This window comes from Podarcis melisellensis (assembly GCF_964234715.1).
Source record: "Podarcis melisellensis genome assembly, chromosome: 12".
NCBI classification, from domain to species: Eukaryota; Metazoa; Chordata; class Lepidosauria; order Squamata; family Lacertidae; genus Podarcis; species Podarcis melisellensis.
The window spans coordinates 56,394,126-56,414,361 of NC_138544.1; the positions used below are offsets into that span (position 1 = coordinate 56,394,126).

At 45.8% G+C, this 20,236-nt stretch overlaps 1 protein-coding gene across 1 annotated transcript in view; it reads right to left on the reverse strand.

Annotated features, from left to right (window-relative positions):
* CCDC12 (coiled-coil domain containing 12) overlaps positions 1-15,960 on the reverse strand; it is a 34,497-nt gene extending 18,537 nt beyond the window's left edge. The window contains exon 1 of the mRNA XM_081882757.1: positions 15,832-15,960. Coding sequence (XP_081738883.1) covers positions 15,832-15,927 — 96 coding nt within the window. The 5' untranslated portion in view covers positions 15,928-15,960. The remainder of the gene's footprint in view (positions 1-15,831) is intronic.
* Positions 15,961-20,236: the final 4,276 nt, after the last annotated feature.

Genomic DNA, 20,236 nt, shown 5'->3' on the forward strand with positions numbered 1-20,236 from the left:
GATTTTATTGTTATTCATGTTTTTATACTTTATTTTATGCTGCTTCTACAATTAAGTGTTTTAAATTTGTTGTAAGTCGCCCTGAGCCCAGTTTTTGAACCGGGAAGGGCGGGGTAAAAATAAAACAACATCATCATCATCATTATTATTATTATTATTATTATTATTATTATTATTATTATTAATGCATCCCATCAGTTCTAAGGTCCTGCAATGGCTATCATTGCCAATGGGCTATCGGAGAGGATTGTCACTTCATGAAGATGTACAGCTTAATCAATAAGGATGGGCGTTCCACCTGCACAGCTGGTTTAACACACACTCTCCAAATTGGAGCCTTGGCATGAAGAAAGAGACAGAAGACAGGAGTTATACAGCAAGAGTCAAGGGAGGCTCTGGCTGGTGTAGTCTAGGCTGCAACCAGCCTCTCCTTTTGGGGGCCACCCCATGCCTTGACCCATCTGCCTCCACCGGAATCCCCTGCAATGTACAAGGGACTCTCAGGCGACGGGGGGGGGGGGGGCGGGGGGATTTCAGGCACCCAGAAATCTGCAATTATGGATCTGAGATCTTTCCTACCCAATCTCTGCATAGAAGAAAGAGGCTTGCCAATTGGTCGGGAGTGTCTGAAAACCGGTCAGGGATTTGCATTTTGCCCCTGCCATAGCCCCAAGTGCGAGGGCATGGAGGACTGGAAGATCCTTCAGAAATTCCCGCCTACAAGGAGAAAATGTGCTTATCTCCTTAGCTGCTTTCAAAGAGCCAGCCTGCCGAAAAGCCTGCCGTAGTTCCTGGTGTTTGCTCCTTATTGAAGTCATAATCCTTGCTCAGTCACAGCAGGTTGCTATGGAAATGATGGCAACCGCAGCCTGAATATTATGACTTTGCACAGCGGAACAAACAGGTGATGGGGTCGTGGCGGCGGCGGCAGCTGGAAAGGAAAGCAGTCTCTTGCTTCTTTTAGTCTGGGGTGTGTGAGGGGGCTTTTTCAAACCGAGGGACGCATTCCCTTATGGGCAACCACTGAGGGGCCACATGACAGCAGCAGGCAGGGCCAGAGCCAAAAGTGGGTGGAGGAACCAATATAATAGTAATTTATTATTTATACCCCACCCATCTGGCTGGGTTTTCCCAGCCACTCTGGGCGACTTCCAACAAAATTTTAAAATACAATAGTCTACTACACATTAAAAGCTTCCCTAAACAGGGCTGCCGTCAGATGTCTTCTAAAAGTCTGGTAGTTGTTTTTCTCTTTGACATGCTGTGGGAGGGCGTTCCACAGGGCGGGCGCCACCACCAAGAAGGCCCTCTGCCTGGTTCCCTGCAACCTCACCTCTTGCAGGGAGGGAACCGCCAGAAGGCCCTCAGAGCTAGACCTCAGTGTCCGGACTGAATGAAAGGGGTGGAGACGCTCCTTCAGGTATACAGGACTGAGACCGTTTAGGGCTTTAAAGGTCAGCACCAACACTTTGAATTGTGCTCGGAACCAAGGTAACATTTACCCTTCGTATAGTGTTTGAAATTTCCCAGGCACATTTTGCACCTAGCTGTCAACCACTGGCTCTAGGCTGTTTTGAGACGCTAATAGAATTCTATCAGTTATATTTTATCTGCACAGTCAGAATGAATTTCAGGAACCAAAATGCTTTTTCTCTATGCAGCCTGAGCAGGAGCAGTGAACAACGTTATAGCTAATCGCTGTCGCTTGTCTTCACTTACCCCCACCCCACTGCCTTGCTCACAGTTGTGAAGAATATCCCTACGTTATGTATGGTCTGTGTCACCATTAAGAAAAAGAGGCAGGAATAGGCCAATATGTGCACTGTTCCTGAATCAAGTGACTTTTCATCTTTAAGTTCTCTAAACCTTGCTCAAGGCTGTCCTCTGAACCAGCCAGGTGTTTCACTGAGAACCAATCACAGTGAGTCCATCCTTTGAAAAATAAGACTTTAGAGCTGTCTTCCCCCAAAATGGCAACTAGACATTCCATTTTGGTGACTGCAAACTTGGCTTAAGGAGCCATTTGACACCTAGCTTATATACAGTGGTACTTGGTTGTCGAACGGATTAGTTTGTCGAACAAATCGGCTCCCAAACTCTGCAAACCGGTTTGAGTATTCCGGTTTGCAAACTTTTTTGGAAGCTGAACGTCCGACACGGCTTCCAATTGAGTGCAGGAAGCTCCTGCTGCCAATCGGAAGCTGCACCTTGCTTTTCGAACCGTTCCGGGAGTTGAACGGACTCCTGGAATGGATTAAGTTCAACAACCAAGGTACTACTGTATCTGAGTTTCTAACGCTGCCTTTGTACAGCAGGCTAGTTTCTGCACACACCCCTCTATTCACCGCCCAGGCAAGGAAGAGGCGTTATCAGTGTTCAAGGACACATTCCAGAGGCAAAAACATGAAGAAGATGCACAGCAATTGGGCTGATGAGGTGCAGCTGATGAGAGACTTCAGGCTACAGGGAGAGAGATCAAGCCTAAGGTTTAGACCTATGGGATCCTATGTGACTCAGGACCCCAGGACCACCTCTCTGCACATCAACTAAACCAGACGTTTGGGGGGAGGTTCATCTCAATTCATGCTGGGGTTTGGAAACACTTAATAAGTTGCAATAGGTTCCTACTGCTCCAGTGTCTCTGAAATGCAATGTGAAAATGAGTTAGCAACACACACACACACACACACACACACACAGAGAGAGAGAGAGAGAGAGAGAGAGAGAGAGAGAGAGAGAAAGAAAGAAAGAAAGAAAGAAAGAAAGAAAGAAAGAAAGAGAAAAGGATAGAGTGTCTTCTACATCTGCCCAAATATTTGCAGGAGGCTACTAATAATGGCTGCCTACCATTAAACCACAGAGCCTAGGACTTGCCAATCAGAAGGTTGGCGGTTCAAATCCCCGCAATGGGGTGAGCTCCCGTTGCTCGATCCAGCTCCTGCCAACCTAGCAGTTCGAAAGCACGTCAAAGTGCAACTAGATAAAAAGGTACCACTCTGGCGGGAAGGTAAACGGCGCTTCCGTGCGCTGCTCTGGTTCGCCAGAAGCGGCTTAGTCATGCTGGCCACATGACCCGGAAGCTGTATGCCGGCTCCCTCGGCCAATAAAGCGAGATGAGCACCGCAACCCCAGAGTCGGCCACGACTGGACCTAATGGTCAGGGGTCCCTTTACCTTTTACCAAGATCAGCCAAACTCTGTGGTTGCCTACCTGCTTTTTTTATATGGAGAAAGCTAGCATCTCCCTACAAAAGGACCAAAGCACCAAAAAAGGACCTTTGGTTTGCAAGAAACCGGTTTGCTTACAAGAGTCCATTAAAAGAGAAAGAAAGAAAAAAAACTGCCCAAGCAGCCATAATCCAGAACTCAAAACAGCAAACTCACGCAGACCACGCTCATTCCATCGCCTCCCTTTATCAGAGGCTGCAAACGTCCGCCCTGCCACTCCAAAGGGTGAAACATTCCCTTGGATTCCCAAGCACTCAAAAGTGGAGGGGGCAGTGTGTGCTGCAATGCACGCCAAGAACCCGTCAGCAAAGCTAAACAAACCGGGAGAGGTTGGCATTTATATTGTGCAATAAAGGGGGCGTTTTCCCCCAGTGCAGAATAGGCACTAGAGCCCAGGGTGGGGTGGGGAAAAGAGCTGCTTTTATTTATCATTTTAATCGTGGTGATTTATTGCCACCACACACCCCCAAAGTAAATAAAGACACAGATGCTAATGTTATACTTGCACCATTTTTGGATTCATACATTTCAAACCGCTGGTCCTTCAAGGCCTAAGTACCATAAGGTGGGACTTTGGGCAAAGCACTTTCTCACCGCCAGCTATCAAATCTTTTGAATGGAGAGGTCCAAAAATTAATCTTGAGACCCTTCCGCATTGGGGAAGATGCTCCGGCACTGAGCTATGGCCTCTTGATCTCCGCTCAGCGATGAGAGGCAGGATTTCCCCCCACCGCCCAGTGCTTTATTCTTGCACAGAAAACTTTCCATTTTCTAAGTTCACCAGCAACAATGAATGGACGCCAACAGCAAATACCATCCTATGAAAGCTTGGCAGTTTCAGAGCCTTTAACTTGGTTTATAAAAGGCAAGTAAAATAAACATGCCAAAGCAGATCCCTTTCTAGGGCAGCCTTCGCCAACCAAGTGCCCTGTCTAGAAGTTCTGGACTACATACAACAGGCTTCCTCAACCTCGGCCCTCCAGATGTTTTGATACTACAATTCCCATCATCCCTGACCACTGGTCCTGCTAGCTAGGGATCATGGGAGTTGTAGGCCAAAAACACCTGGAGGGCCGAGGTTCAGGAAGCCTGGACTACAACTCCCCCCCATCATCCCTGGCCATGCTGGCTGGGGCTGATGGGATTTGTAGTCCAAAACATCTGGAGGGCAGCCAGTTGGTGAAGGCTGTTCTAAGTCATCAGTTTCCAATGCAAACTGAACATTTTCTGATGCAGTTTCCCTCCAAAAAACCCCTTCACTGCCTCTACCTTCCAAGTATCTGTATCTCTGGCCAACTCAATGGATCTACTCACTAAATCACATGACTATTTTGACAAGAGGGTGAATCGCTTAACTGTCAGAGGTCCTTTACCTTTACCTGTTCAGGGAAGTTTTTAACGTGTGATTTTACTGTATTTTTGGTTTTTATGGAAGCCGCCCAGAGTGGCTGGGGAGGCCCAGCCAGATGGGCGGGGTATAAATGATAATAAATAATAATAATAATAATAATAATAATAATAATAATAATAATAATTATTATTATTATACCTTTTATGTATACCGAGGCCCCAATTCGCTTCCTTATTGAGCAACAACTGACTTTCTGCCACATGCAAGAAGTCTCTTGACAGATATTATGACAGTCACTTGTTACCTGTTCATTTAAAACTGGAATTACCAAAGACTGAATCAGGGACCTTCCTGCATGCAAAGTTCTGGAGTTTCTCCGGTGTGACACACTGCTGTTTTCCCTTCCCAGAAGGTGGTTAACAGTTAGAAATATATGCAAAAAGGTAGCTTCACCTGGCTGCCAAATCAGCCAAGTGCAGAAGCAGGGGATCTTAACAAAGAGATGTCCAAACCCACCCACCCAACACCTGCACTTTTTGACATCACTGACACAGCTATATGTGGGTGGGCAGGCTATTTTAAAATGTTTTTTTTTTTAAGACTACTAATCTGTGTGAGTTTCTTTGCAGGGAAATGAGGAAGGCAATGGCCTTCTCATTTTTATGTACCACATAATAAATACTTGGTCTTGCTACCTTCTTCTTCTAGTTGTTTTTGTTAATACATCTTCTTCTACATGGCTTTTGGGATTTTTTTCACTGTACCAAAACCGATTTTGGTAAAAGCTATTACAGTGGTACCTCGGGTTAAGTACTTAATTCGTTCCGGAGGTCCGTCCTTAACCTAAAACTGTTCTTAACCTGAAGCACCACTTTAGCTAATGGGGCGTCCTGCTGCTGCTGTGCCGACGGAGCACGATTTCTGTTCTTATCCTGAAGCAAAGTTCTTAACCTGAAGCACTATTTCTGGGTTAGCGGAGTCTGTAACCTGAAGCGTATGTAACCTGAGGTACCACTGTAAAGGGAAATTTGCAAATATTTAAAAAGAAACCATTTGCCACCAAGCATGGGCATCCAAAAATCTTCTCTCAGATTTTGCATTCAACATGCCACCCCACAAGCCCAGACAGTATGTCTGTGAAAAGCTAAACATTGGCTATGATAAAAATGGGGAAGCCACTGCAGAATTAAAAACTGTGAATTCTTCCCCCTTGTACCAGTTGACCAGCCATGAATGTGTCAACTGATTCTTCCTGGCTTGCGAAGAAGAGAGGATTCAAACCTATCCTTTTTATAAGGTCCTCAAGGGCAAAAGCTTGTTCTTGTGTTCTCATTCTCTATTTTAGCCGTCTGTAAATAGCCATTCGTGTACAGCACTGCTGTGATATTAACAAATATTCAAGACCGAAGCTGCTATTTATATATATGATGTGAACACACATAACAGGTTAATTTCAAACAACACCAGGGAGTCGTTTGCAGATGTAAATCACATGCTTCGCAGATACTAATTAAGCATTCCCACTTGGGTGCAAGACACAGATCTAACTGTGCATTTTTGGAGTTGATCATTAACCTAGTTTCCCCCTAGTCTTCTCTTACCACCCCCTCCCTCACAATCCCTTTTTAAATCAAACACAAAAGCCCTGCTGGGGAAAGGCAGAGCTGCTTGACGAAGGATACAGTTCAATAATACAGGCCCGGTTAGCCAAGGCAGGGTTGGCATTTTAAAAGCAGAAAAGAGAACATGCTCTTCATGGGCATTTGATTTTGTCCTTTCAAAACCTGAAATTCCTTGAGGAGCCTTGGTTCTTCACAAGGGGAGGCGCTGCTGCTATCTTTGGATTGTAAGCCTGGAAACAAGAGGGGAGGGACGAAACTTTGGCTGGGAAATCTAACATTCATTAAAAGTGACCTTGGCTGAGAGCAACTCCTGCCCAGCTGAACACAACAGAGTTAACCACCGAGGTGCAGCAGAAATGTGCAGAAGAATACACCAGACCACTTGGCTACGACCAGGAAAACCAATTCTATGGCATGGATGGTTAGGTGCCGCAAGAGCCACCTCAGTGGCTGAAAGGTTAATCCTCCAGCACTAAAACCAGCTAGCTCTGAATGGAAGGGTCGCGCTGGCTCAGAATATTTGAGAAACAGACACCATACAAAATGGTCAAGGCATGTTTAGAATTTGCTGCCCAAGATCGCAGCCACTACTGCATGGATCTTCAAAGTGCTTGTTGTTGTTGTTTAGTCGTGTCCAACTCTTCGTGACCCCATGGACCAGAGCACGCCAGGCACTCCTGTCTTCCGCTGCTTCCCACAGTTTGGTCAAACACATGCTGGGACCTTCGACAACACTGTCCAACCATCTCGTCCTCTGTCGTCCCTTTCTCCATGTGCCCTCCATCTTTCCCAACATGAGGGTCTTTTCTAGGGAGTCTTCTCTTCTCATGAGGTGGCCAAAGCCTTGGAGCCTCAGCTTCAGGATCTGTCCTTCCAGTGAGCACTCAGGGCTGATTTCCTTCAGAATGGAGAGGTTTGATCTTCTTGCAGTCCATGGGACTCTCAAGAGTCTCCTCCAGCATCATAGTTCAAAAGCATCAATTGTGCTAGGCCCCGGGTTACCTGGACACCCGATTATATTTTGATGCCAGAATGTAAGAAGCTGAAACGTTTTTCGGCCTTGTGCACAAACCCGGCATCTTAACCTTTTGGAAGGCTTTCCTGGCCAAGGGGGTTAAAAAGCAAGTCGCTAGGTGCTCCATCAGCAGAACATTAAGACCCTGACTACAACTCCCAGCAGTCTGGGATGATGGGAGTCCACAACATCTGAAGGGGACCACGCGGGCTACCCCTGGCCTAAATTTCAGTTCTTTTTTTTCTGACCCCTATAAACAAGGACTACAGAAAGAGAGAAATAGCCAAGACTGGAAAAGTTAGGTGGGTGGGTTGAAAAATAATAACACAGCATGCGTTCTTAGACACGGAAGGCACTTTGCTATAAAATTCCTCACTTTCCATGTACTTGTAAAATGTGTTTAGAAAGTTGTCTCGCAGTCTTGTTCCACATTTGTTATCCACATCTAGCCCTCCTTTGCTTCTTTATTTATACCAGTACACAGACTGGCGCCAACCGATCTAAAAAAACTTGATAGCAAGTTTTCAAAGCTGTCACGTCCTCTGCGCTGAAGGAGAGAGATTTCACCACCTTTTCTGCCCTCTGTTAGCACAGTTTCTCTTTAACTCTGAGCAACGCTCTGCTGCCAAGACCCAGATTCTGCAGAAGAGAGGAGGGAGGGATTGTGAACCATGTGGCTTCGGGGTTGCTCAAAAAATAAGTTGCAACTGGCTGGATTGGAAAGGTCTCCTGTCCCATGCCACAGAGAGGCAGCAATGCTACCAGCAGAGAATATTTCCAGCATGCATACAGCACCACAAACCTGGCTAAAATATATAAAGGCTGCAATTTGGGACTGGGAAAACACTCCACAGGGCAGTTCCAAAAGTGGGAGTCCTGTAACCGCAGATATCAGGGATGTGGAAACAAGTGAGGCATAAACCTCCCAAAACAAAGGCCTTACAAAACTCGCTTAAGTTGAAAGCATGCGCCAGGATTTGAAAAGCCGCAGGGCCAGGGAAGGTCACTGGCATGAAGAAAGACTAACGTTATCTCCATATGTATCCCTTTAGCACTTCTGAACAGCCTTCTGAGAGCCACATGCGAGCAGAGCAATACAGTGGTACCTTGGGTTACATACGCCTCAGGTTACATACGCCTCAGGTTACAGACTCCGCTAACCCAGAAATAGTACCTCGGGCTAAGAACTTTGCTTCAGGATGAGAACAGAAATCGTGCAGCGGTGGCGCAGGGGCAGCAGGCAGTCCCATTAGCTAAAGTGGTGCTTCAGGTTAAGAACAGTTTCAGGTTAAGAACAGACCTCCAGAACAAATCAAGTTCTTAACCCGAGGTACCACTGTACATGCAGTTCTTCCTTTGTACAGGGACTGTTGCTGTAGCTTTTTTTTATTTTTAATGCAATTTAAAATCCAAACAAGTGAAATACTTTTTTTTTTTTTAAATGCATTTCCTTCCCTTAAAAACTACCCAGGCTAAGCCTTGATAACGATCATTTGCTAAGACAGCAGAAAGTGTTTCATGAGCCAGCGAAACCAGGCTTTGCTTGTTAAAATGGAAAGCTATCATTTGTATTCTGAAATCAGGCAGCAACACAAGAGCTTCACTTCCTGCCTCAGCCGGAGCAAACCACAGACCTTATCACACCAACGCAAGCGTTCTCTTTCCTATTTTTCTCTTGGGCTCTGCTTAACGTGGCCTGAAGACGCTGTTCCACTTCCTCATGCAGTGTGAAAACAGGAAAGAAAACAGGAAATGCACAGCTGAACAGAGTGTCATCCATTTAATAAGGCCTGGACAAAAAAAAACCCATCTCCGTGAGGAACGTCACTCGCATTAGGCTTTATTCTGTGTCTTTTGGGGCTTATAGGGTCACCAAGATGCAACAGGAACTCCCCCAAAGCAAAAACAGAAGCTGGCTTTAGTCTACGCTGGGTGATCCAACATTCAGCCTTTTGAGGTGGCCCTTGGTAGGTGGCAGGAAGAGGGGGTCTGAAGATAGCACTTTCCCACAGCAGCCGAGGGAGCGATCCTGTGCCACGCTGCTTTGGGCTCCCACTGGCAGCGTCAGTGGCATGGCTGTTCCAGAGCTGCTTCCAGCAGCAGCTCATTGCCCACTCGCCCATTCTCACTTGGCGGAGCGAAGCTGAGCCACATCTTCCTTCTTGGCCACCCCGACACACTGACCTGGGAGCTCTTAGTCCAGTGGGAAAGCGAGACGAGCCGGGCCCTCTAGGTGCAGGTGGGCACTAGAGTTAGAAACCCAGCTAGAGTGGTACCTTGCAAGACGAATGCCTCGTAAGACGAAAAACTCGCAAGACGAAAAGAGTTTTTCGTTTTTTGAGTTGCTTCGCAAGACGAATTTCCCTATGGGCTTGCTTCGCAAGACAAAAACGTCTTGCGAGTTTGTTTCCTTTTTCTTTTTCAATGCATTCCTATGGGAATCCGTGCTTCGGAAGATGAAAAATTCGCAAGACGAAAAAACTCGCAGAACGAATTAATTTCGTCTTGCGAGGTACCACTGTACAGTGGTACCTCCGGTTACAATCTTAATTCGTTCTGGAGGTCCGTTCTTAAACTGAAACCGTTCTTAACACGAGGCACGCTTCTGCTAATGGGGCCTCCCACTGCTGCCGCTCCGCCGGGGTGCGACGTCCGCTTGCATCCCAGGGCAAAGTTCACAACTAGGGGCATCACAACTAGGGGCATCTGCTCCCAGGTTAGTGGAGCTTGTTACCCGAAGCATTCATAAGGAGGGTGTTACGTAACCCAAGGCTCCACCGTAAATGACCAAATGGCGACTTAAACCTAGGTTACAATTGTCAAAATGGACTGTCTAGGCCAGGGGTCTGCAAACTTTTTCAGCAAGGGGCCAGTCCACTGTCCCTCAGACCTTGTGGGGAGCCGGACTATATTTTGGAGAGAGAAAATGAACAAATTCCTATGCCCCGCAAATAAGCCAGAGATGCATTTTAAATAAAAGGACACATTCTACTCATGTAAAAACAGGCTGATTCCCGGACCGTCTGCGGGCCGGATTTAGAAGGCGATTGGGCCGGATCCGGCCCCCGGGCCTTAGTTTGCCTACCCATGGTCTAGGCGCTATTTTTCTTTTATTTTCAAGGAACTTTGTTGTTGTTGTCATTTGCTTGGAAGTAAGAACAGCTGCATCCAGAGAAGCTTTCTTATCCTCAAAAAAGTGTGCCTAGAATTGCAGCTGGAAAGACAGATCGTGAAGCTGAGGCTCCAATGCTTTGGCCACCGCATGAGAAGAGAAGACTCCCTAGAAAAGACCCTGATGTTGGGAAAGATGGAGGGCACAAGGAGAAGGGGACGACAGAGGGCGAGATGGTTGGACAGTGTTCTCGAAGCTACTAGCATGAGTTTGACCAAATTGCGGGAGGCAGTGGAAGACAGGAGTGCCTGGCGTGCTCTGGTCCAGGGGGTGACAAAGAGTCTTACACAACTAAACGACTAAACAACAACAACAACAGGATTGCAGCAGTGCCAGCCAGCCAGATGGAGATGTCAGTTGCCAACCTAGCATCTAGAGATCTCCATATGGTTGCAACTGGGCAACACAGGATTGTATGCCTGGCAGATTTTGAGCACTGGCCCCACAACTCTGTGAACTTTTCTTCTTTTTCACGGGCTGAGTTTATTTACCGGCTTCACCAAAGCCTTGAATCATTTTGACTAGAAGCCGTCTAAAATAATTCATTATGAGAATATTTATTTATACCCCAGCTTTTTATATCCTGACAGGAGCTCAATGTCTGTTATTAATTTTGCTAAATAAATAAATTAAATCTATTAATTGTGCATTTAATTACATATATTCTATTAAACATATTATGTATATTAAATAATATTAGCTGTACTGTGAACACTTTAACTCACGATATGGAAATTTAATTCATTGTGTGGCTCGTGGGTTCTGTGTCAAAGTACTGCTGCGGCCCACCTGGTCTGAGAAGCTGAACCGCCTGGCCTGAAGCAATCCATTTCCCCAAGCTTTCAGAAACTTTATTAGTCAGGCTATTAATAAACGATGAGCTGTGGGGGTAGGCGGCTTATCTTGACAGATCACTTTATTCCTAACATGGATAATTCATAGAAGCCGCAACTTCTTGGGGGCACTGGCGGCAAGGAAAGCGCCAGCAAACCTTCAGCTATCGTATTTCTTTTTAATTAAGAAATAAAAGGTTTCCAAGGGACAAAAGCAGCGCTCTTCAATGACGGCGTAGATGTGAAGTAGACAACAGCTTGTGAGAGAACAAGCACTACATGGCCTCAGCTGGGGCAATGGAATCCCCCCTCCTCAATCACCAAGTCAGTTCACGTTATCAAGTTATTTCAGGATATATTGCAGATATTGTTGTGATGTATGGAAGTGAGAGCTGGACCATAAAGAAGGCTGATCGCCGGAGAATGGATGCTTTCGAATTATGGTGCTGGAGGAGACTCTTGAGAGTCCCATAGACTGCAAGAAGATCAAATCCATCCATTCTGAAGGAAATCAGCCCTGAGTGCTCACTGGAAGGACAGATCCTGAAGCTGAGGCTCCAAGACTTTGGCCCCCTCATGAGAAGAGAAGACTCCCTGGAAAAGACCCTGATGTTGGGAAAGATGGAGGGCACAAGGAGAAGGGGACGACAGAGGACGAGATGGTGGGACAGTGTTCTCAAAGCTACCAGCATGAGTTTGACCAAACTGCGGGAGGCAGTGGAAGACAGGAGTGCCTGACGTGCTCTGGTCCAGGGGGTCACAAAGAGTCGGACATGACTAAACAACTAAACAACAACAACAACACCCAATGCTAAATCTACAAAGGTATGGCTGAGAAGATGTGGAATAAAGCGTTCAAATCATGAAAACATATGGACTGTCTGTTTTACTCCAGCCTGGTATTCCAATAGTAGCCAGCTAGATGCTCCTGGCAGTTCACAGCTGTGGAACAATGGAGCTAACTGAGTCCTGTTAGTTCCTAGTACCAGATTATCAAAAGTATTCTGAATAAGGGAGGTTTCCATTGTAGCAAATAGCCTCTGACAGATCTATCCCTCTGTGAATATGGAAGTTCTTTTTTCAAAGGAACTTCTAGCGATAATTCTTCATCGGCAACTGAATTTACTGCCAATCATTTTCACTGGTGGGTTCAAAACAGACAAATTCTTTTTGCCTTGCTACACCATTCATAAGTGTCAAGCATAACTCCTCAGGATTCACTACGCCCCCAAAAAAGAAGTCCCAATTGCTTATGCCTTCCATCATAAGGAAAATGCCCAATAAATATTACTAAATTATTATGGCGTGCTCTGGTCCATGGGGTCACGAAGAGTTGGACACAACTAAACAACAAATTACCGTATTTTTCTCTCCATAACACTCACTTTTTTTCTCCTAGAAAGTAAGGGGAAATGTCTGTGTGTGTTATGGAGCAAATGCCTACGGATGGCGAGCGATCTGCTGCAGTCGTGAGCAGAGGATCCATGGTTCCCCTTCCTTCTCTCCTCCGTGGCTCACTTTGAAACAGCAAAGCGGGAGAGGAGCCGCTTACACAGGTGTAAGCGGCTCCTGTCTGGTTGGCTGCTTTAAATCAACCGTGCTCTCTGTCTCTCTCTCCTCTCCACTCAGCTCGCTAAATAGCAGCAAAGCTTTTCAGTGAGCCGAGCCAGGGAGGAGGGAGAGAAGCAGAGCCTGCTTGCTTTAAAGGAGCAAAGCGGGAGAGGAGAGGAGCCTTATTCCCTTATACCCCTCTTCTGCATTGTTAGCAGCATCCTTCTCCACACACCCCACGTGTGTTCCTTCTCCCCTCTCCAGCATTATTAGCAGCATCCTTCTCCACACACCCGTGTGCTCCGTGTCCCTTGAGTGCTTTTCCTTCCCTCCCCACTTAAAACGTGGTTACAAAGCACGGATCCACATGGATCCTCAGGATTTTTGCATTGGGCTACCCCAAACTCACCGTCAGATCACATGTCTGTGGCCACAGCATGAACCACAAAAATCATACATCCACTGTTTCGTTTAGAATATTTTTTTTCTTGTTTTCCTCCTCTAAAAACTACGTGCGTGTTATAGTCAGGTGCGTGTTATAGAGCGAAAAATACGGTATTATACAGGCAAGCTCCCTATTTATGCAGGGTAAATGTTCTGAGGCATTTAAGTGAAATTGCATATACTGTATTGGGAACAAGATCGGAAAAGCCTGCAAACAGCACAACCGCTCCCTCCAAACCTCATCACTCAAACTCCAAATCTCCACAGGCCTCAAAGGTCGGTGCAAGGGCTCCCGATATTGTTTTCGTGCTTTTTTAGAGCCGTTTTTGCCACTTTTTGTGCCACTTCTGGGTTCGTGGCAATGCACGTATGCCTTGAACGCGTGTAAACAGGGAGTTTCCGTTGAGTGCTTTTAAAGTGTTTAAATTGGTAAGTGTACACTGTGCCAGTAATACTGATAAACAATCAGTCTGCAAGTTATTTATCAGTATTATCACCCACAAATTAAAAGGGGTGGAGCACACACAAACACACTCAAGGCTGCCTACCACGCTCAGAACCAAGCAGAAATTTGAACCCAGGGTTTCTGGTCCAGAGCGTCTCTTTCTTTTGACCATATGTATACTATATCAGGCACGTCCAACAGGTTGATCACGATCAACTGGTAGATCACCTCACGTTCGTAGTCGATCGCGGTCTATCAATGATGCCTCCTCCTGCTCCCTGCACTAGGGATATCCATTGGCTCCCCCCCCAAAAAAAAGCTCTATAACTTTGGCTTCCCCCTGAAAAAAAATGGGTAGATCACTGCCAGTTTTTTGTACTGGGAGTAGATTACAGTCTCTTGGGAGTTGGACATACTTGTAATATATCATCAAAGAGATGCCATACAGAAATCTCTGCCTCCTCAAATTCTTCATATCATGGTACCTTAAGCTGCTCACATGCTCCTGGATTCGAAAACCCTACCTCTAGGCCTTCAAAAGTTACTGCAATCTCTCCACCCCCCCCCCAAAAAAACACATTAGAGTTCATTTCTGAGGATCACAGGAGATCCAAGTCCCCCATACCCTATGTCAGGCACCCCCAAACTCGGCCCTCCAGATGTTTTGGGACTACAACTCCCATCATCCCTAGCTAACAGGACCAATGGTCAGGGATGCAAAATGATATAAGAGTTAATTTTGAAAACCATGAGGCAGGAGGGATGGAAGTTGATAGTGTTATAGGAATTTTTACGTCATATATATAATAAATGTTCAGAAATGTACCAAGCAAACACATATAAAAATGTATAAAACCACATGTCTGAAACCCACAGGAAAAGTCCTAAAGCCATTTTGACTCTTTCAGTCACCTCAAATATTTCTCTACAAGAACTAACTTAGTTGGTCTTTAAGGTGCTACTGGAAGGAATTTTTTTTGTTTTGACTATGGCAGACCAACACCGCTAACTATCTGTAACATTTCTCTACAAGGTCAAAGGAAATGAAGACCTCCTCATTGTCTCTGTCCTCACAAATCCTGCCTTAAGGGCACATTTAAGGTGTGAATAGGGTGAGCCTGTGACCCGGCTCAGGAATTAAGTATTATCATTACAAAAGAATGGCCAGATTCCCCAAGTAATCCAGTCAAAGTGACCATTAACAGGAAAACTGGCAACAGGTAGATAGCACTGTTGGTCTGAAGTATCTGAAGAATAGTATCTGAAGAAATGTGCATGCACATGAAAGCTCATACCAATAACAAACTTAATTGGTCTCTAAGGTGCTACTGGAAGGACTTTTTTATTTTTATTTGGTAACCTGGCAGACAGGGTAAAAACAACCCACTCAGATTTCTGTTGTAGACCGCCTTTTCTGTGATGTATGTATGATGTTTCTGGGGGTGGTCTTGGACTCCAGGGTGGGCAATTTAAAATGTTTATATCAGGGCGGGCTTATATAAAGTGCTCCTCCTTCTCCTGCGTGTGAGGGGAGCACCCTGTTGCAACAGATCAATAAAGATCAGGCTTCCTAGCTGCTTTGCTTCTCAATATTCTCTGGTTGGCCTGTTATTTTCACCTACCAATAGAGAACCTACAAAAGGACTCTCTACGGGCTCTTGGGTACCCCATAAAAGAAGCAGTTTTATTACTTGAAACCAGGCTTCATCTACCTCGGCCCTCCAGATGTTTTGATACTACAATTCCCATCATCCCTGCCCACTGGTCCTGCAAGCTAAGGATCATGGGAGTTGTAGGCCAAAAAAACATCTGGAGGGCCTAGTTTGAGGAACCCTGTTTAAAACAATAGGCTACGAAGAGCCAGGGAGGTAAAGTGGAAAACACTGATGTGGTGATATATGATTAAGTAGAAAATTAGTAATAAAATAAAATAAGAATAATAAATAAAAATTATTTGAAGGGGGGACACAAAAAGTGACCTGGCAGGGACGGTCATTCGCCCCTCCCCCTCCCCCTCGGGATCCACAGGGCTGAGGGGAGGCTTCGGGGCCCGATCCACCAGGGCTGCCTTCCTGCTCTCCCACCACGCCAAGCCGGCCTGCTCCCCCCCCCCGCCCCATTCGGACCCGAAGCCGCCGCCCTTAACCCCTCGCCCCGCTCCCCCAGCCGACCTGCCTGGCCGCCGCCGCCCCGGTTCTCTCCCTCAGAGCCTTCAGCCGCTCCTTCCTCTTCAGCGCCTCCTGTTGCAGCCCACCGGGCGCCGCCATCTTGGCCCCTAGTGCGCAGGCGCGCGGCGGCGGAGCGCAGGGCCCGGCGCGCGGCGGGAGACAGCCGAGTGGTCGATGGGCGGTGTTGTGAGAGCGGAGGGAGGCGAGGCGAGCGGAGCGCAGAGATCATCGATCGGAAAAGTGGGGATTTTTATTTTGAGAGGGGTTAGTGTAGGTTGGGACGTAAGAGAGAAGAAGGTGGCCTTTTTGGTTAGGGGGGGGCCTGTTCAGCCACAGTGCCTCTGACCATGCACAGAGTGCTTTTTCCATTCAGGAGGGACTCTCTGCACTGGGGGGTTTCCCCCAAATTTTCTTTTCTTTTTTATATGTGCTTTATTAAGATTAAAAATAAGTAACAAACAACAGAGTAATCCAGAAGAAAAAAAGAAAATAGTAATATATGTTACATCACATCACAATACCTTCTTCTTGAATTTCTAATTCCATCATGCATCTACCACTCAGTCAATCATCTAGCGCAGTACTTAATTTCGTTTTCTTTTGTTAAATTTCCTCCATGTTACGGGTTTTTTTCCAATTTTTCTCATGTCATTTGTATATCACAAAAATAGCATGATAAATGTGGAAAAGCCCACCAGGGAATCATACTGGACCCTGCTTCACTTGGCAAACATGCTAGCAGTTTTATTGCTGCGTCACTAACTTGCCATTGAGGGAGGATGTCTAAATTTTACAAAATATATAAATAACACCATAATTGAGGCTAACATCTGCAAAACAAAACAAAAACAACAACCATGGATAAACTTGTGAACCAATCCGCTCTTATTTGTTTATTATTTGATTTATTCAGTTTGCATTTACCCGGCAATATGCCACATTGAATTCAGCGGGATTTACTTCTGAGTAGGCATGCGTATGCTTGCTTGGCTGGGATGCTGAGTAAAGGGAAGGGTCTTTGTCTAATATTGACAAAGCAGCTGTCAATATTAGACGAGCCATTGATAAAAATTCAATGTTGCAAATAATACTATACTGTAAATACTGATTTCATTTCCATTTAAAACAACAACAACAACAACACCTGCCAACAGTTGTCATGCCAGGGTGCAATCTTGGGCATTCTGAACAGCATTTACTTCCAAGAAAACATGCCTAGGATTGTGCTGGATTTGACAACGTGAATAGGATTGCAGGTGGACCTACTGCTTGAGTTGAAGGCATTTCTATATCACTTTCTACAACAGAGAAAGTTTACTGGAAGGGAAATAGAAATTGGCAAGCCTAATCAGTATATTTCATGTTTTTGATTATTGATTATTGCTGATTATTGTTTATTATGGAGAGAATCAATGCAGCTGGCCATTGGTAATTTATGTAGCACACTATCATAGCGAACATAAACATGATTACTCAGGAGTAAGTCCCACAGAGTTCAGTGGGGCAGACTCCCAGGTAAATATAGGCACACTTACTTGGGAGTAAATCACCAAAGTATTGATTCTCTCCTTAATAAACATAACAATAATCAATAGAAAACAAAAGCTCCCTTTCTCTTGATAGAAATCAGGGTATCTCTAACCATTACTGAATTGAAAGCAAACTTTGATTCTTATTTTCATTTGTGAACTTCATTCGATGGAGAGACAAGATTTTGCCCAGTTTTTTTTTTTATTTACAGTCCACAAATCTTGACATTTGCTTGGCGTGGGACTTTGGCCCACGTTTCCGAGCACAATTCAAAGTGTTGGTGCTGACCTTTGAAGCCCTAAATGGCCTCGGTCCAGTATACCTGAAGGCGCGTCTCCACCCCCATCATTCAGCCCAGACACTGAGATCCAGCACCAAGGGCCTTCTGGTGGTTCCCTCATTGCAAGAAGTGAGGTTACAGGGAACCAGGCAGAGGGCCTTCTCAGTGGTGGCGCCCGCCCTGTGGAACGCCCTCCCATCAGATGTCAAAGAGATAAACAACTACCTGACATTCAGAAGACATCTTAAGGCAGCCCTGTTCAGGGAAGTTTTTAATATTTAATGCTGTACTGTTTTTAACACTTGATTGGGAGCCGCCCAGAGTGGCTGGGGAAACTCAGCCAGATGGGCGTGGTATAAATAAAAAAATATTATTATTATTATTATTATTATTATTATTATTATTATTATTATTATTATTTGGCCTCGCTCAAAACCGAACCATTTCCAATGCACCCAATTTTGCCTCTCTTCCACATTTCCACATCAGCCCTACTAGCGTGAATGTGCAAAGGCAGCACTGATGTTTCTGGCTTATTTCATCCAGATGTTTGCATTTTAAATAATTCAGAAGCCAGTGTACGGAGCAGACATCAAAGCAAAGCGAGAGGAGTTAGCCGTCAAAAAAAGAAAGAAAGAAAAAGGATGAAGGATAGAGATTAATGCTTCTCCCTAGAATAAATTACTCAGCCTTTCAGAGGTTATTTCAGAGAGATTTTGTACGATGAGATACATGAATATGCAATGTTTGCCCTTGCGACTGACTTTTGTTGTGTTATGATGTAGAGCGTTGATCTACAGACATAGATCACCCAGAGATGGTGCCTGCCTGTGTGTGAAACAGAGGAGGGGAATGAGGGAGGGTCCGGGAATTTAAATACCAGTATGTGATGCTAGACAGCATCTTAAAAAGCAGAGACATCACCTTGCCAACAAAGGTCCGTATAGACTTTGGCCACCTCAGGAGAAGAGAAGACTCCCTGGAAAAGACCCTGATGTTGGAGAAGGGGACAACAGAGGACAAGATGGCTGGACAGTGTTCTTAAAGCTTCCAGCATGAGTTTGACTAAACTGTGGGAGGCAGTGGAAGACAGGAGTGCCTGGCGTGCTCTGGTCCAGGGGGTCACAAAGAGTCGGACATGACTAAACGACTAAACAACAACAACAATCTAAGAGAGGGTGGAGGAGATAGAGGGTCCGGGGATTTCAATAAGGAATCTGGCGGAAATATTTATCCTAAAACTTTAGACAGGGACAGCCCATGAGATGTTCCTGGGCCACAGTTCCCATCATTCCTGGCAGTTGGCCATGTTGGGTGAGGATGAAGTAGTCCACAAACATGCAGAGAGCACTATCCAGGCCATTCCGGATATGGGGAACCTGTGCTGTGTGGGCCAAGACTGTTTTCCCTAAGTGACGGCCACTTGTTCCACCCATCAGCTGACAGGCAGGAAGACAGGGCTTAACCCTAGTTTGGCTGCACCATCCTCCTGTTCCTAGCAGGAACAAGATCAGACAGCCGAGACAGCCGGATTTAGCCCTGTGCAAAAGAACTCTTTGAATCACATCAAATAGGCTTTTGCAAAGGCTTTAAAGACAGCTCCTGGTCTCCTGTCTGAGCCTCCAGAGGCTCTTTAAGCCTTTGGCAAGTCTCCGATCTCAGAGACTTAAAAGATGAACGATGCGAGACTGGCCTACTCACCTGTCAATCATGTGATGCCATGATCTGGCCCGTGTGACAAATGTGCCTCTGGATGACCAGGTGTGCAGCCTGGGAGTCATTTTGGACTCACAGCTGTCCATGGAGGCGCAGGTTAATTCTGTGTCCAGGGCAGCTGTCCACCAGCTCCATCTGGTACGCAGGCTGAGACCCTACCTGCCCACAGACTGTCTCGCCAGAGTGGTGCATGCTCTGGTTATCTCCTGCTTGGACTACTGCCATGCGCTCTATGTGAGGCTACCTTTGAAGATGACCAGGAAACTGCAATTAATCCAGAATGCGGCAGCTAGACTGGTGACTGGGAGCGGCCGCCGAGACCACATAACACTAGTCTTGAAAGATCTACATTGGCTCCTGGTACATTTCTGAGCACAATTCAAAGTGTTGGTACTGACCTTTCAAGCCCTAAACGGCCTTGGTCCAGTATACCCAAAGAGCGTCTCCACCCCCATCGTTCAGGCTGGACACTGAGGTCCAGCTCCGAGGGCCTTCTGACGGTTCCCTCATTGGGAGAAGTGAGGTTACAGACAGAGGGCCTTCTCGGTAGTGGCGCCCGCCCTGTGGAATCCCTCCCACCAGATGTCAAGGAGATAAACAACTATCTTATCTTTAAAAGACATCTGAAGGCAGCCCTGTTTAGGGAAGTTTTTAATACTTAATGCTGTATTGTTTTTAACATTCGATTGGGAGCCGCTCAGAGTGGCTGGGTTCTGAGGCGATATTTGGTGCTTTTGTTTTTGCAATTTTTTTGCGTTTTTGTTTGTGTGGCTTTTCCATTTTTGTGACTGTTTTTCGTTTTATGATTGATTGATTGATTGATTGATCAATTGTTTGATTGTGTGACTGCAGAAATGGATAAAAGCCCCCTATCCAAACAAT